This window comes from Oncorhynchus mykiss, chromosome 14 (assembly GCF_057628025.1).
Source record: "Oncorhynchus mykiss isolate SJ-2025 chromosome 14, ASM5762802v1, whole genome shotgun sequence".
Classification (NCBI taxonomy): Eukaryota; Metazoa; Chordata; class Actinopteri; order Salmoniformes; family Salmonidae; genus Oncorhynchus; species Oncorhynchus mykiss.
In genome coordinates, this window is record NC_143035.1 from 3,386,915 (window position 1) to 3,405,681 (window position 18,767).

At 43.5% G+C, this 18,767-nt stretch overlaps 1 protein-coding gene across 1 annotated transcript in view; it reads left to right on the top strand.

Annotated features, from left to right (window-relative positions):
- Positions 1-18,767, top strand: part of LOC110488551 (X-linked interleukin-1 receptor accessory protein-like 2) — a 318,635-nt gene that overhangs the window by 199,288 nt on the left and 100,580 nt on the right. Inside the window, exons 4-5 of the mRNA XM_036942676.2 lie at positions 3,277-3,463; positions 3,689-3,842. Coding sequence (XP_036798571.1) covers positions 3,277-3,463; positions 3,689-3,842 — 341 coding nt within the window. The remainder of the gene's footprint in view (positions 1-3,276; positions 3,464-3,688; positions 3,843-18,767) is intronic.

Consider the following 18,767-nt stretch of genomic DNA (forward strand, 5'->3'; position numbering starts at 1 on the left):
CTTTCTAGAGACTCCCCACAATGATGGTCATGGACTATTGCCCCCTCTGTATAAGAACACTACTGTGTGTGCGTGCGTGCGTGCGTGCGTACGTACGTGTGTGCGTGCGTGTGTGCGTGTGTGTGTGTGCGTGCGTGACAACCACACAGTAAGCAGGTTTGAGACGGGAGAAAATCCTCTTATCTTTGATGTGCTGCTCTACATAGCAGCCCCATAGGGGCCGACTTATTAACCCTTTTAACCCACGCACCCATTTAACCTTGAACATCCCACAAACCCCATTGATCCAGGCTGACCAACCACTGCAGATTGGTGATCTGGAAGGTTTTATCACAAACAATGGCCCATGAGTCAACAGAAACGTCATTGTTTGTTGTGTTAAGGTGTTCTGATTCTTTTCCACATTGACCTGTTTGTTTCCAAGGCTGTTTTTCATTTCCTTGTAGCATTTTGTTTCTGCTCGGTGTGTCGTACGAAAGAGAGAGAGAGCGAGAGGGTTTAAAAAATATATATTTTTTAAAGGTCATTTACATCGGAGGTTTAATAGCTAAAGGAGTCGGGCCATCATGGTTCATTCTTAGAGTGGTTTCTATTGAAATGAAATTGGTGGTTCATGCTCTCTGTGAAATATTTAGCACACCTATTTAAAACGTTATTAAATTTCCCTCTTCTTCCCTCTCTTACGTGGAAATGGTAGAAATAGAATTTCTACCCCATTTTGATCAATGGAATTGGCCTACATTTAGATTCAAACTGTTGCATGTAAAATTCTCCCTCTCTGAAATCCATCTTTATTAAGCCCCTTTATTAAGTTCAAAGAGTTTACTGTGTCATTTTCAAACTCCAGTGCAAGCGAGGCGGGAGATTGCATAGGAAAGTTTCCCCATATAGAGTTTTAGAGACTTGCAATAGCATCTGGGGACCCGATAAAACCATTCATAAGCTCAGAAAGCTTTAGCAATGCATCATAATTCATACCAATAGGATCAACCATTTCAAACTAAACTACATAATTCACTTTTATTCCTTTTCCGTCATCGACAAATGGATGGACTAGTGCCTTCTAATTAAATATAATGTTTAATCTCTATGAAAAATTTGTGTTAAGTGCCATGATTCTGCTCTCTGTGGTATAGGCCATCTCAGCAGACAATCCATAATGAAAACAGGTCAAATCACAGTGGCAGACAGTACTCATTTCTATGACGCTCATAGAGCAACACTTTTGTCAGTCAGTTTAATTGGCCCTTGGGTCCACCTAGGCCCATCTTCCATCCACAGAGAGTGTTACATGAGAGCTAGGGCTTGTGGAGGAAAGGCAGAGAATAAGGTTCATTATCAGTGAATTAATCATACGATTTCACCTTCAACTTCCTCCTTATCCTCTCCCTGTGTGAGTGGAATGCCCGTGGCAGGGTGCCCTGGAGAGCTGTCCTGTGTACTGTATGTCTTCTCCTCCAGGGCTGGGAGCTGTGATGTCACTGCTGCTGAGACACAAATCGCAAGTGATCTCCACAGACAAGCCTCTTCCAGATGTTTGTTCGCAGGCCATGTACTTTCTCAGGTGGTTCTGAGACAAAGCAGCAGAACAGAACAACATGGCCGACCTGCCTGCAGCAGGGCCTCAGTCACTTTCTCGGTCGTCTATGGATGTTTACCCCATAGAGCTCCAAGATCAGATTGCTGCAATTAAGGGCTCCTACTTTGACCTCTGGTCCTCCAGCGATATAGGAAACTACTTAGCACCGTTAATGTGTTATGGTCATTTACTGAGATCCACTGTGGATAGAGCCTGAAGCCCGGTTGACCTCTGCTATGAGAGCATGTACACAGTTTGGCTCTCTGTGCCCCGGCTCACACAGAAACCTGTGTAGGGGAAATTACATGTAAAATCAGCTTGGAAGGAAGTCATGCAGGCTAATGGAAGTTCTCAATGCTTATTCATTCATGTCTCAAGAGTGTTAATAGCCCGAGCATACTGACCCATGAGACGGACGGACGGACTCAGCTGGGTGGGCAGCATCTTGAAAGTTGGCGTGTTAGATTCATTGTAAAATTAATTTGAAGCTCACATTAACAGACGTAAACATGAACCGCGAAAAACACCGAAATACCTCTTTATTGAGCATATAATTAAATTGGCGAGCTGTAACCTGAGCATTTTCATATGAACGTAATTGCAGGAGGAGAGTGATTAATTATTAATGCAGTGGAAGCAGTCGGATCAGGCTTGCACAATAGTTATGCAGTGTGATTAACTTCCAGCTAATTGTCAGTAACAGACCAGTGAGAATAGCCTCCTCATTTTGTCCTAAGTGACTTCACACATCTGTCCTCTGTTTGTCCATTATTTGTCACGATATGAGACTGTTGTCACCAGACACAGTGAGCGCCCTTGTGAACAGTATTTTAGTCATAGTTCATTTTCTCTTCGAGTAAATAAAGTAGCCCAGGACAGCTGTACTCTCTATCTCTATTGCCTGGGACCGCAGCCAGGAATTCTACACACACAAAACAGCGGATATGTCAGACAATCTACACACACACACACACACACACACACACACACACACACACACACACACACACACAAATCCGTCTGATGTCCCAGTCTAAAACCAACTAAATGGTTCATGCCGAAATGTTAAATCTTTGCATCAAACAGACTGTATTCACTAGTGGAGGTTCAGGGAGCCTTAGCGTTTGAGAGGCTGACACACAATGCCACTGCAGGGCAATCCTATGCCTGAAGTCCCTCATGCATTTTCAATTGGAGGGGGATGCAGCAGTCACTCTCTACGTACTGTAGCCTTGTGTGGTAACCATGGCAGAAGCTGCGTGCAGAACTGGGTGTCACTTGCCCTGACACATGCCTCCCTGAAGGAGACTTGTACTTCTGGCTGGTGCCTATTGAAATAATATGCTAATTCATTCTCCATACAGCATGTGCTCTTGCCACTTCAGGGGGAGCCACATCTCTTTACTAATTGAAGCATTTTGAACTATTTCATTCAGGTAACCTCCATGTTCAACTTGCCCATTGTTCTTGATGTGGTTAACTGGAAACTAAAAAAGTAAAAAGAGCCCCCACTTCACATCATCACAGGTAGGCAGGGAGGCATTGATGGAATGAATGGCAGTGTTTAAGATCTCTGCTGGTTTACAGATGAAACCCCCTGGAGAAATCGATGTGTGCTTTTGTGTGTGTGATGACTGTTGGCTAGAGGTGAACTTGGGGAAACATAAAGCCTCCTGTGTTATGCTCCCTGCCTGCAGAAACTCCACCTACTGCATGAAGGTGTCCATGTCCTTGGCGGTGGAGGAGAACGACGAGGGCCTGTGCTTCAACAGTAAAATACGCCACCTGGAGAAAGCCGAGATCACTAAAAGCAAGATGATCAACTGCCCCGACATCGAGGATTACCTCGCCCCTTACAAGCAGCCCCAGATGACCTGGTATAAGGTAACAACCCTTATTCTCAGAAAATTCCCATAGGGCTCTGGTTGAAATTAGTGCACTGTATAGGGAATAGGATGCCATTTGGGATGCAGTGCTAGTCTTTGTATATGAACCCATGAAGGTTAGCTCTGGTGGACTAATGGGTATCTTATTAAACTAAACTAAAAAGAGTTGAAAGTGACATGATATAACATGGTGTGCTGTTGACGTGGTGTCCTGTCTGTCTAGGAGTGTGAGAAGAAGACATGGCGGAGCTCCATCATGGTGAACACCACCAACATCTGGTTCCCTGAGGTGCAGGAGGACGACGGGGGGAACTACACCTGTGAGCTCAAGTATGGCAGCCGGGTGGTGAGAAGGACCACAGAGCTCAAAGTCACAGGTGAGCCCCTCATATCATGTGGGTGTGCACATACTGTATGTATATGTCTGATTACATGTATAGTATGATTTTGTTTGATATTGTTGTGTGAATGTTTGTATTATATGTGCACAATGCTAAAACGCGTTTGACAGCTGGCCACGATCATCATTCAGAATGACGTGATCTGAAATTAGCTGCCGTGAAACGCAGAACGTAAACGTAAAACGTAAAAAATGTACATCAACGTCCAAACGCAGGATGCACTTTTGCACTTTTGCACTCTTACACTTAATATTCTCATGCCCATTCCTCTCAAAGATAAAACACTGTGCGACCGGCTGTAAACCGGATGCACTGCGGAGACACACCATTTATCACAGGAGCATAGTGGAGCGTCACTGTGTGTCTGTGATGCATCAGCCTTCAGTGTAAACGCTGGCAACCACTGTGACGTGAGATGGATTTATTTATTCACATTTTGGGCTTGTTCCTCCTCTGCTGCCTCTGTCATGCAGCAGGCAGGCAAGCAGGCAGGCTGGGATTCCAGGCCAGTGAGTCTGACCCTTGGGGTGTGTGCTGGGTCTTGACTGCAGGAAGAGCAGCTGCCAACTGCAGTGTGAAATCAACCCCCCAGCTCATTCACCCTGCCTGCCTGCCTGCCTGCCTGCTTAGCCCCCCTCTGAAACAGAGCGGAGCCAATCTGCTGGAGCCCCAAGACTGCACTAGGCAGGCAGCACTGACTCTGACTGTAGCTACACTACAAACAGAACAGAAACACACGGAAACTACACCCAGCTACGAGTCCACCACAGACATACAGCAATGAAACTGAAACAGATAGGAGCCTTAACCAGACAATACAGAGTGAAAGACAGTTCTAACACCATGCAAACTGCAACACACATACACACAGGGCTGTAAAAACCTCTGAAATGCTATTTGAAGAACAGCAAAAACAAGAGAAAATTACTCCAGACATTATCACATTGATTGCTGTAACTTCATTCACCTCAGTCGATCTACAAACACATAGCCTATTAGCTACACAAGTAGCGGCAGTGGTTAGAGCTTTGGGCCTGTAACCAAAAGGTTGCTGGATCAAATCCCTGAGCTGACAAGAAATCTGTCGTTCTGCCCCTGAACAAGGCTGTTCCCTGGATGGCCATCATTGTAAATAAGAATTTGTTCTTAACTGCCTTGCCTAGTTAAATAAAGATTTAAATGCGACCTAAACCCAATTGGGATGAGTTGGACTACAGACTGAAGGAAAAGCAACTAACAACGATTAACTCAGCACTGGGATTAAAAACTATAATTTAATACATACAGAGGGCTCTCTAAGCAGATAAAGTATTTTATTAACAAAAGGTAAACAAATATATTTTCTTTATTGGACCGTCTTGTTGTTGTTGCAGTTGTATACCTACATTGCTGCTTTTCTACACATTTTCCCATATTTAAGTCCCTTTTGTATAGGGGACTTGGAGCGGTTCTGGCCAGGTTCCGACTGTGAACGGCACAACATCAATTGCACAACAACTCCCTAAAAGCGCTACCTGTCCCTGATTCATATACTGTATGCTGTTGCAATCCGCAGCTGTGAGATATCCTGTGCCTGTGAAACTCATAGCTGTGCTTGCAGAAGCGCATATGGAACAGGAGAGTCTTGTGGATGCAACGATAGTAGTTTCATCTCGCTGTAATGTTGGATTTATAGCTCTCATCAGGGAAACATATCAAATCATTTCATAGAATTTGAACAGCGCCACCTTCTTTTGGTCACCGGCGGACGAGATCACTTTGTCTTTAAAGCTGAAGTTGTAACGTGTCTGCACATATTTGAATGGTGTCTCGGGGCAGCTCAGAGAACGTTGGGCAGAAAAGTCTCTGTCATTTATATGAAATGGTGCCCAATATTGTACCGTCACTAAGTATGATCATATTTATTTGACAGTTAAAAGTTGAACTCTGAAAGTAAGTCATTTATAATTAAAACTATATTGACCCACTTTTGTTGAATAGGAAAAAAATCTGATGATTTTTTATATTTTCATAATATTTGTATTATGACTTGAGCTTGTGTCCTCAACAGTGAGTATACCTCAGCAATGTATAACTATTTTTTTTTACCAGAAATGTGAGTTCCAGACCTTTTTGAAACTATGCAGCATTACCAGTTATTGTTTATTGCCATCTCATGAAAAACAATTGGGTTTTGGGTATGTCTATTTAGGCGGAAATCAACAGTTTGCCATATCATTCATGAGGTTTATATCTGAACGAGAGTGACTAACAAAATCAATGGGGGCCCCCTGGAGGTCAGGGCCCCTGGGCACGTTCCGTGCGTGCCCGGTCGGTAATTCAGCCACGATTACTACAAGTTTAGATAGCTGGCTAGATTAACTAGACAAATTGACCAATCTATTTTTCTTTTGCTGACATGGGCTAATTGAGTGACTGTCTGTGAGTGGCATAACAAGACGAAAACTACTGATGCAATTTTCTAAATTGCACCTTGTGTATTGTACTATTCTAACTCTCAACAGACACACACACACACACACACACACACACACACACACACACACACACACACACACACACACACACACACACACACACACTCAGAAAGAGAGACAGACAGACACACACACACATTATTTTACATGCAACTCAGGGACCAAAACAGACACAGTACTATGCTTCACTAAACAACAGTATTCAATGAGCTAGCATTACAAAGCAAGAACAGAGGCTAATATTATCTGCTAAAATGAAAGACATCTGCTTCACTGATATTTGAAGAATATGCTTGTCTTGTCGGTTAACTGAGCCATTGTTTGTTCACTTACTCACATGCCTTCTGCTAAGCTAAGCGCTAGGCGGGCTAGTTCCAGTGAGTGGTGTAATGTTGGAGCTGGATTCCACATGGTTTACAGCCTGCCTGGGGCGCTGACCCGTAGGATCAGATGCCATGTTAGTAGGCTGCTGGTTGGGTGGTGAGCCAAGCCAGGGTTAGACAAGGCCTGGGTTAGTTAGCTTTAAGCACACAGAGAGGTCAATCAGGACACTCAGGCTTCCAGGGTGCAGGGGGCTTGCCTACTTTCTTAGAGGAGGGATATTAATGGGGTTGCTGGTCAGGAACTGTTTTAAGCTACCGTGTTTGGGTCCATATGACTTGTATTACTGTAGCATTGTATGACACCTTTGTTTATTTCAGTATTCAACGAGCGGCAGGTAGCTTAGCAGTTAAGAGCATTGGGCCAGTAACCGAAAGGTCGCTGGTTTGAATCCCGAGCTGACTAAGTGAAAGATTTGTCAATGTGCCCTTGAGCAATGCACTTAACCCTTATTGCTGGATAAGAGCATCTGCTAAATGAATAAAATGTATTTCACTATCCTCATGTGACATGGTAAGAGGCAACAACAGAGCCAACGATAAGTCCTTGGAAGGAGCCTGTAGGGACAATCTGCTACTGAATGGCCTGCAGTATAGTAGCAATACAGTACTGAACTCACGCAGAGTGTAGAGGAGGCTAAACCTTGGCAAAGGCTCAGATTTGTGCCCAAAAACCAGAATGACCAAGAAAAGCCTCTTCTCCCTCTCCATAGTCAGCACCCTGGTCATAAATATTTCAAAATGCATTTCAAAGTAAAATTCCTCTTATGAAAGAACATTGCGTTCAGGCTAAATTTAACAGTTACTGTGAGAGGTGAGTTACCACGGTCATGCGTCTCCGAAACTCATTCAAATATGGTAACACCTTCCGCAGCCGGTTAAGTCAACAATGGGAGAGATGATGTGCCGTGCATGAATCCTGAATCCTCTCTTCCTGGCTCCCTCCTTCTCAGCTAGGCCTGCGAGTTCTGCCTTTAGACTCGAGCCTCTTGGCTACCTTTTTACCCATGTGGAAACCCCATGACCTATTTATTTTATTACCTCATAATTCATCATGAAATTGTCTGTGTTCACATGGGCTTTGTCCTGCTCTTTCCCAAGATCAGCGTGACTACTTTTTTTTATTTTCTTAGGAGAAGTGAAATGGAGAACAAGAAAAAGTATCCTTTGGGTCTTTTGGGGGAAAATATGAGCCCATTAATTTACCAAACATGTTAAGAGTAAGGAGCAGTTCAATCCAGCAGATAGAATTGCCTCCCCAAAAAAAGTAATATTAAGTGGTTTTCTGGCAACAGAAAACTATGTGCGTCAGAGAGAGTATGATTTTTTTTTACAAATGGTGCTTGAATGTCCTCAAGGAAAGGTTAGTCCATCAAATATTAAGAAGCTTACAGAACAAAAATAAGACGTGCATGATTCTAAACTAAATTTATATTTCTGTGGTAAGGGAAATTATTGTCAATGGTACCTATACAGATACCACTGAAAACAGCCGAAAAGATGTAGGGCATATATGCCGTTTATAAAATATATGCACTAAACCATTTTAAATACTTCCAATGAACTGTATTTAAAGTATATTGCAGTTTAGAAATATTTGTGATTGCTATATTTATATACTATAAATGTTTATAAATGGCTGTAAACGTTGAAACATTTAAATGCTTGTGAAGTATGTCTGTAGTACAGTACATTACCTGTGATTATCCTCCCTCCTTTACTCAGGGAATCTGAGCTGTGTCACATATCTGTAAACCAGCATATGCATATCAAATGATACCCAAAATGGATTTGACTTGTTTCGACACTGAAAATGCATTAAGATTGAATAACCGGACACATACAACCCAAAACACTGCGGTCAAACCTTGGATAGATCACATTGCAAGCAGGTGAAGCAGATACATTCAATTAGGAGTTAAGCCTACTGCTAAAGCAGATTGAAGTGGTCCCATATCTAAATGCGTGTGGTCACGGGTCCTAAAGTAGTGCAGCTACGCGTTGTTCCTGCTGAGGAGACGAGAGGAGGGCGAGACTGCAGTCGTGGAGAGGAGGACAGGGGAGGAGAGAGGAGAGGAGAAGGGTGTTTGATAATAAGCTAAAGGGAAAGAGCAGGATGTATGGCCTGTCCCTAGACACCAGCGTGTCCTGTTTGTCTTCATATGCCAAGTGACGCCACCGGACTATAAACACATTTGTTTCAGCAGAGTCAAAAGCTCTGGAATACTTGGGTTTCATGTTAAATAAGTCCACACCTTGTCAGGACACACACGACGGCCAGGCGTCTTCCCCAGATGAGGCATGACAGGGCTGGCGTCGAGAGGAATCGATTGCCTGTCACTCTCTCTTGCCAGAGGGGGTTACCTTTTCTCTCCTTTCTCGCGCGCACACACACACACACACACTACACACACACACACACACACACACACACACATTACACACACATTACACACACACATTTGTGAGGGACATACCACTGTACTGGGCAATATAGTTTAGGGCATGTCCCTAAACCTTGTCCCCAAGCAACTGCCTTTGTGAGTGCATTATATATTACACCTTTAGCAGATTTGACTGAAAGAGTTATGTGAAATTCAGAAACTGTTGCAAACATGAGATTTGACTAAATTAGACTTGGGCTTTTACACAGAGCCATACTGAGTAGCATTAACACTATAGGCCTACTTACTTTAGTTGAATCCCAATACCTTATATTATCTCAAGTTTACCCATTAACATTCTGAACAGTACCATTGGAGGACTTTTACTCTGGAGGCACCTCTTAAACGCCCGCTCTAATGGATGTCTCATATGAATAGGTGTCAGGTGAGGTGACAAAGGAAGTTGAAGTGAGCGCTCATTGTCTGTGTTAACAGCTCTAATAAACCTGGTATAGAAAGTTATCAGAGACCTCTATCCGGGTCAGGAGAGATGTATTATTTGAAGGTGAGTTGATACCCAGTGATTACCGATGGAAGCAGCACAGTGGGGACTCTTCAATTTGATTCGCTCAGTGAGTTGGAAAATTAGAAGCATGAATAGGCTCATTTGTCCATCGACAGGAAACACTCTCAGTCACTGGTCAAGCTAATTGCATTATGTCACCTAGAGACATTTCCTCCTGAGAATAGTTTTTTTTTTCTTTTACTCTCAAAAGATCATCTTAGGAGAGGAAACAGAGCAGATATGCAAATCTGTCTACACATATCAATTCAGTCATAAGAGCTGCATTACACGAACTTTGATGTCTCACTGCAAATATGCAAATCGGAAGAGATAATAGATAAGAGTGTGTAACGCTAATGTGGTGTTGCAATCTGAGAGTGCACCCTATCCAAAGTAGAATTAGTAAACTCCTACCGTGTTTAAATCCAGAGGCCATCGCAGTGTTTTTTTAACACTGAATAAACTGAGTCACTGAGGGAGTCTATGGTTTGACACAGTGCAGCATCGGCCTTGGACCCCTCCTGCGTCTCTTTCTTCTTCTCTTTCTCTTTCCTTGCTTCTTTTTCTTTTCATTAGGATTCACATTGTGTCACGATAAGCAGAAAGAAAGGCCCAGTCACTCCAGATCTGGTGACAATTCTAATGAATACAGCATTATTAAAAAGGGGGACTCTTTAATATTGTTGACGAACAGTTGAATAATGAAATTAGTATTAATAGATCATTACCATCCATAGTGGTCCACTGAGGGATAATTGGTTAATCAATACAGCCTAATTGTAGCCTCGCAGTATTGTGTGTCTGGTGTTGCCAGCGACCTGGTGGTTGACTTCAAGCTTTTAAACAGCATATTGGTATTGATTTTACGTCTATATTATTTAGCATGACAAGGTAGTGAATTAGAGCTCTGTCATCCTCAGCGCAGCTCTCGTTATAATTTAGGAACTTTGGATGAGCTTGATGACCTGAATATCATTATGGCAGCCTCACTTCCAACTTTATCATCTTTTGTTTTTGACAAGCGGGGTCTGGCAGGACCTGTGTTAGATTTGTATAATTGAAAAGACAGTTTCCTTTCTAATTCTGTCTGGTTTTCAAATCAAATCCAATTGTAATGGTCACATACACATGGTTAGCAGATGTTATTGCAAGTGTAGCGAAATGCTTGTGCTTCTAGTTCCGACTGTGCAGCAATATCTAACATGTAATCTAACAATTCCACAACAACTACCTGATACACACAAATCTAAGTAGAGGAATGTAATAAGAATATATAAATATAAATATATGGATGAGAAATTACAGAGCGGCATAAGCAAGATGCAATAGATGGTTTAAAATACAGTTTATACATACAGTATGAGATGAGTAATGCAAGATACAGTATGTAAACATCATTAAAGTTGCATTATTAAAGTGACTAGTGATCCATTTGTTGAAGTGGCCAATGATTTCAAGACTGTATGTAGGCAGCAGCCTTGCTGTGTTAGTGATGGCTGTTTAACAGTCTGATGGCCTTGAGATAGAAGCTGTTTTTCAGTCTCTCGGTCCCAGCTTTGATGCACCTGTACTGACCTCACCTTCTGGATGGTAGCAGGGTGAACAGGCAGTGGCTCGGGTGGTTGTTGTCCTTGATGATATTTTTGGCCTTCCTGTGATATTGGGTGATGTAGGTGTCCTGGAGGGCAGGTAGTTTCCCCCTGGTGATGCGTTGCGGTTGTGGATGGTGCAGTTGCCGTAGCAGGCGGTGATACAGCCAATACATTTCAATTGTGCATCTGTAAAAGTTTGTGAGGGTTTAAGGTGACAAGCCAAATTTATTCCGCCTCCACACTGTCTGTGTGGGTGGACCATTTTCAGTTTGTCCGTGATGTAAACGCAGAGGAACTTTCCACCTTCTCCACTACTGTCCCATCGATGTGGATAGGGGGTGCTACCTCTGCTGTTTCCTGAAGTCCACGATCATCTCCTTTGTTTTGTTGACATTGAGTTAGAGGTTGTTTTTCTGACACCACACTTCGAGTGCCCTTACCTCCTCCCTGTACGCTGTTACGTCGTTGTTGGTAATCAAGCCTACTACTGTTGTGATGATTGAGTTGGAGTCTTGCATGACCATGCTGTCATGGGTGAACAGGGAGTACAGGAGGGGGCTGAGCACGCACCCTTGTGGGGCCCCAGTGTTGAGGTTCAGCGAAGTGGAGATGTTGTTTCCTACCTTCACCCTCTGGAGGCGGCCTGTCAGGAAGTCTAGGACCCAATTGCACAGGGCGGGGTTGAGACCCAGAGCCTCAAGCTTAATGATGAGCTTGGAGGATACTATGGTGTTGAATGCTGAGCTATAGTCAATGAACAGCATTCTTACATAGGTATTCCTCTTGTCCAGATGGGATAGGGCAGTGTGCAGTGTGATGGCGATTGCATAGTCTGTGGACCTATCGGGGCGGGGCGGTAAGCAAATTGAAGTGGGTCTAGGGTGACAGGTAAGGTGGAGGAGATGTGATCATTGACTAGTCTCTCAAAGTACTTCATGATGACAGAAGTGAGTGCTACGGGGCGATAGTCGTTTAGTTCAGTTACCTTTGCATACTTGGTAACAGGAATACTGGTGGCCGTCTTGGAGCATGTGGGGACAGCAGACTGGGATAGAGAGAGATTGAATATGTCCATAAATACACTGGCCAGCTGGTCTGCGCGTGCGGCTAGGGGTGCCGTCTGGGCCGGCAGCCTTGCGAGGGTTAATGCGTTTAAATGTCTTACTCACGTCAGCCACGGAGAAGGAGAGCCCACAGTCCTTGGTAGCGGGCCGCGTCAGTGGCACTGTATTATGCTCAAAGCGGGCAAAGAAGTGTTTAGTTTGACTGGAAGCAAGACGTCGGCGTCCGTGAAGTGGCTGGTTTTCCTTTTGTAGTCCGTGATTGTCTATATACCCTATCACATACTGTATGTCTCGTGTCTGAGCCGTTGAATTGCGACTCCACTTTGTCTCTATACTGACTTTTCACTTGTTTGATTGCCATATTCCCACTCACCTTTCCATGGTAAATGCGGTGCTTTGCGCTTTCAGTTTTGCGCGAATGCCGCCATCTATCCGCAGTTTCTGGTTAGGGTAGGTTATAATAGTCACAATAGGTACAACATCTCCTATACACTTCCTTATAAACTCACTCCCCGAATCAGCGTATACGTCAATATTATTTTCTGAGGCTACCCGGAACATGTCCCAGTCCACATGATCAATGTTTTGCTGTATATTGGGTGACAAAAGATATTTGGGGGTTTGCTATTGGACATTTTCAACATGTTTGTGAAATTGCATTTTTTACATTAATAGAGCCTTTGGTGTTGCATATGAGTCAGAACGGTCCTGTATTTAAAAAAATGAAACAATCTGCTCGAAACTGTGGTATTTACTTATATTGATTAATTCCCTATTGATTTTCACAATTCACTGACCTTGTTATTACCTTTGACTGCCACGCTTGATTATAACCACTTTTTCCTCAATCGGGCACCATGAGGACTGACTCTCTTTTCTCTTCCAATCCTAGAGCCTCATAGTGTAACAGACCACAGCCCCATGTCTCCCTGCCTGCCTCCCTGCCTGCTGTACAGACAGACACAGACAGCTCGCTCTGACAGCTTGATTCCACACCCCCTTACTTCTCCTCCACATTCTGAGAGAAGAAGACAATGTTATCTTTCTCTGCAGAGCACAATAACCCCAAAATCATAGCTGCTCTGTTACTATTGCCAAGAGATACTGCATTGAATAGAAAAAATACATGCTCTATCAAAGTACATTTTCATATCACAATTAAGTTGTAAGTGTTGTACTACTCTATGGATCTAATATAGCTACGTTATTATCTGCAGTTAACTTCCACTTGCTTTGAAGCATGTAACAATAATAATAATAAAGACCACATTTCATCTAAATGTCAATTTATAGCCAGTCCATAGCAAAACAGGGCTATAGTGGTACACTCTAAAATCCTAGAGAGGATCTTGTTGGCTGTTGGGAGCAGGAAAGTATCCAGCCACTATGTTGTGCTCATTTGTCACAGTGATGGAAGGCTAGTGCAGAGCCTGCTGCCGTTAGAGTAATGTTCTGTGGTGCTGCTCTAAGAGACTTACTAGCTGTAATGTGGACATTTACATCCATCTGTACGTCCCATTACACTCCTTCAATGGCCTGCCTGATCGCTCATTACCGACAGCATAGCTGAGTGCCCAAACAGACGGAGTTTCTATACCCAAGCCAAGGGGGTCACCATTTCAGTTTGGTCCGGTTCCACTGGAAGATCACAGCGTTTTGAGATCATTTCTTGTGTAGAGGCAAGACGCCATCTTTGATTTTCCCTATAACTTGGGGGACAGCATATCACTCAACTCACTGAATCAAACACTCAGAATGTACAATATACTGCATAATGAACAGCCTGCACATTAGCCATCATACAGTAACTCCATATTTCCCACAAATAGTGAAGACGGCGACAACAACATTTAAAGTTAACAGAATGTTCTGGTAATGCAGGGATTTACCCCCCATGCACACAAACAATATCCTGGGAGCATATGTTGGCAATAACAAGGTAGGTCCCATCCCAGAGGGCTCAGGAGACAATGTCTCAGTATTTCCTGTTTTGGCTGCCGGAGAGAAACAGCAGATTAACTTTTCTTCTGTGGCATTGTGTTGGATTTGGGCATGGTATTGGTGGGGTACAGAGAGGAGTGAGAGAATGAGGGGAAAATAGTCCCATTATGCTGCAGTGTCATCCCCAATGTCACTGCAGTAACACTTCAGCAATTCTCTAAATGGGGGAGCTTTGGAGCACAGATTGATATACACTGATGTGCAATGACAGTGTGATTTATCAGGGGGGCATGCAACCTTCTCCCCACAAGCCAGGCCGGGCAGGCGGAGGAGTGTAGCAGGGCAGGCGGGATCGCCCATGAGTCAGCACATTCTCACTCCACCACCAATCCTCCACACACGACATTATACTGGAAATCAACAAGTTAATATGCTTCTTCCTTAATGCCTGTGACTGGGTTATTGCCGTCCTGTACCACTCATAAATATCTGTGGTAGGTCTATTGTATGGGATGTACGTTGAATTATGTAACAACAAATGTATTCATATGAACAAGGAATCCAGTACATTTGGATACTACTGAATAATAGTGTTGGGTCTGGCTAGTTTGCTCAGAAAGAAAATATTGCTCAGGAAGAAATAGAGAAACGGAAATGTTCCCAGTTGGCCTCAGCAATGTTTTTTTCAAGAAATCCTGAAGTAACCTTTATTATAATCAGAGCTCCGTCAATACTTTCAGCTTATGTTCTTAAAGGGATAGTTCAACCAAAAACAAAATGGCACGTTGGTTTCATTACCCTTTAAGCAGTCTATGGACAAGGTATGACAGCAATCCATGCTTTGGTTTGGTTTAGTTTCCCTGGCACTGTTTCCACATGCTAACATTTTAGCATTTGTGGCACAAATTCCATTCAATATTCGATATTAGCGTCATCCGGGTTAGGGGAGGTTTTAGCCCGGGGCGATTTCCTTGGTTGTGTAATGGCCGTCGTCGGTGGAATAAGGTGAGGACCAAGGTGCAGCGTGGTAAGTGTTCATGATTTTTAATATAATCAAAACTGAACACTAAACAAAATAACAACTAGGAAGAACGAACAAACGAAACAGTCCTGTTTAGTGAATACCACAAAACAGAAAATAATCACCCACCAAACACAATAGAAAACAGGCTCCCTAAATATGGTTCTCAATCAGGGACAACGATTGACAGCTGCCTCTGATTGAGAACCATACCAGGCCAAATACAGAAATAGCAAATCCTAGAAAAACTAACATAGACAACCCACCCAACTCACACCCTGACCAATGCTAAAACAAAGACATAATAAAAGAACTAAGATCAGAACGTGACAGGTTGCCAGTGGGACGGTGTGGCTTCTGTGTTAAGCAAACAGTGTGTTAAGAATCAGCGTGGCTTTTTCCGGCCATGTTTCGGAGTACGCATGACTCTTGACCTTTGCCTCTCCCAAGACCATTGGGGAGTTGCAGCGATGAGACAAGATCGTAACTACCAATTGGACATCACAAAAAAGGGGGTAAAAACCTTTTTAAAAAGTAAGGACATCAAAATATAATTTTGTAATTTGGGTGAACTATCCCTTTAAACCATTGTCACCCTAAACTGATCGCTTATGAAAATATATTAATAATGCTGGCCCAGCAGATGACCAACAATCTGATTTAATTTATTCTTATCTCAACTACAGTGTAGAAACTTTGGTTGAAATAACAGCTCTCTATCTCCATCTCTCGAATGTGTGCTAAGTTGTGTCATGACCATTCTCATCATTTCATTGTCATCGTTTCCTTATCAGCTGTTAGTGTTGGCTATAAAGCTGGGTAAGCTAGCCGTTTTAGCGTATCCGGTACACTTCTGTAGTTCATTGTAGTTTTTTTTCAGCCATTGTGAGGAGAAGGCAGGTTTGCTCAGAGAGCTAACATCCCATCTCTACAGTTTTTGTTTAAACTTTAATTCCCCTTTTCATTTGTCATCTCTTCCTTTTTAATAATTAATTAGTGTGAAGTGCTCATCTCACAGCTGGTGAGACCCTGAAGTAGAGATATTTACCTCACCAAATCCATCAATACACACCCGGATCAATCTGAAATATTCAGCAAGGGATCACTGGAGGCTACTAGGATTTCATATGGCTGATGGCATTGGGTAATTATTCAGTTGGACTAGCTTGAGATAATGATAAGAGCAATGCTCAGTCTTCTGGGAAGATATGTACATGGTATTTCACCCTGTCATCAGGTTCCACATAATTGTGGCTGAGAAAAGTGCTCATTCAATTAATTATCTTGTTGTCCTGGGCTATCAATATATTAAACCTTTCCTGTGTCTCTGTGTGGGTTTAGTGACTGTGGTCGTCCTGTATTATTCAGTAGTCCACAAATAATGAAAGCGTCTGCTTTCCTGATTCAATCTTAGATTTGCATCAATTTAAGCTCAATAAGATAATAGTGTGTGCATATTGATTGCCTCTTTATCTTCGTGGTGGCCTGGAGAAGTTTCTCCACAGTCTCAATCTCTTCATTAGTTTTGTGTCACTTTGCCTACTTGGGGTTCTTCAATAGGGCACCAGTCTCTGGGCTGGCCCCTCAGTCTAGCCGGCTGTGACTATGAGCTTATTGACAGATTCCCACATTACCATTCGCTGCATGTAGGACGTTGCTGGCCCTGAGCTGGGGGTGCAGAGGTGAGGCCACGGGATAACGAAGGCACTGTCACTGGAACCCACTCTGTGGTGGTGGGAGGGGGACATGAGGAGGATTTAATGAACCCTCAACCCCCTCAGAGGTGTCTCGTGTATCTCATGGAGCTCAGGATTCCTCTTTGATCCTCACCATTGGTCACTGTGTGTTTCTGCCAGAGGAGAGGGAGGGAAACAAGAAACAAACTGATAAACCACAGAATCTCCCATGAAAGGAGGATTCCCATCACTGTTACATGAACCTCCCCCTCCTACTGTATGTGCTGTAGCATGACCGTCAGGAAGGCACAGAATCCTCCATGTATCCCCCTGCTAGGGCTCTAGCCCTGCTTGCTGTGGGTGCGAAGCTCCAGCAGGGCCATATGGAGGTAGGCCTCCCTGCACTGCTGAGACTGCATTCAGCCCTCACTCCTAGCAGGAGGACACCGATAACCCCCAGCCTAACTCCCCAGCCCCATCAGCAGCCCCAGCAGTAGCCTCCCTACCCAGCTCTGGCCCTTGCCCCAGCTCCATACCCAGCCTCAGCTTCCCTCCCCAGCTCCAACTCCAGCCTCAGCCCCAGCGTCCCTCCCCAGCTCCAGCCCCAGCCTCAGCCCCAGTCTTCCTCCCCAGCCCTAGCCCCTGCCTCGCTCCACTAATGGGAAAGTAACTTTGAGGCCAGGCTTAATCACTGCACTGAGGACTTTTATAAATAAGTGGATTATTAAAGCTGCAATCATCTGCTAATTCTGCACTAAAAGGACTCTCATCATAAAGGGACTTGTTTTGTTTTCTTTCACTTTCAGCCCTGATCCAGGGATTACCAAGGTAATAGTGTTACAGGGGGGCAGTCAGAGGGGTGGGTTGGTGGTGGTGCCACATCAGGCAATGGGCAGACTAAGTTAGAAATCAACTGTGGGGAGCCCTAGGCCAAAGAGGAGTGTCTTTCCAGCTAACAACAAAAGTTCCCACAACTTTAGAGAACGTTCCCTTAGGAGTCTCATTAGATCATTAACTAACATTTTCATAGGAATGTTCCCGTGATGTAGAATGAATTTTTCCAAGAGACCATTCCCTTAATGTCAAATAGAAATTACCCAAAATCGTGATTACCATGTTCTGTGGGTTAGGAGAATATTCTATCATCGTCCCACCAAACATTCACAGAACATGTTTGCCATGTTCTCATAATATAAGATATTAATGTTCTAGACACGTTTCATGGGAAGATTGCAAGAACATCTTTGTTTCCTACATCATGTTGTGTTACTGTTGCCGAGCCAATCAAGGCCCTGATTGGCAAACCACTGATCCATTCATAGCTCTTTGTCTGCTGGCAAGGTTAGATATACTCACACACAGTACTTTTAAGACACAATGTTTTCAACTTACATATTTGACACACATGATTACATTGTGCATGTTCATTTAGACCAAAATTATTATTCAACATGTCCTCACCTGAAATTTGAACTCAAAACCTCTTGATTCACAGTACGCCGTTCTTCCTGCTACACCACCATTTCCGTGTCAGGTATCAATTAATCTGATTAATCTCTCATTGTAGATTTTTTACATTTATTTCAGAAATGTAAGGGCCTTTTGTATAGTTGTCTGATGTTGGTGGGGCATATTAACTTGTTTTAATGATATGCCTGAATGTTATGTTATGGCGTTCATCATTGATGCTGATGGCCTTGGTTCGAGACCCCCTAGGGGAGTCACCCTACTCTCACATTCTTAGCAATAAACTGTATGTTAACTTCTCTGGGATATATGGGACGCTATCCAGTGAAATTGC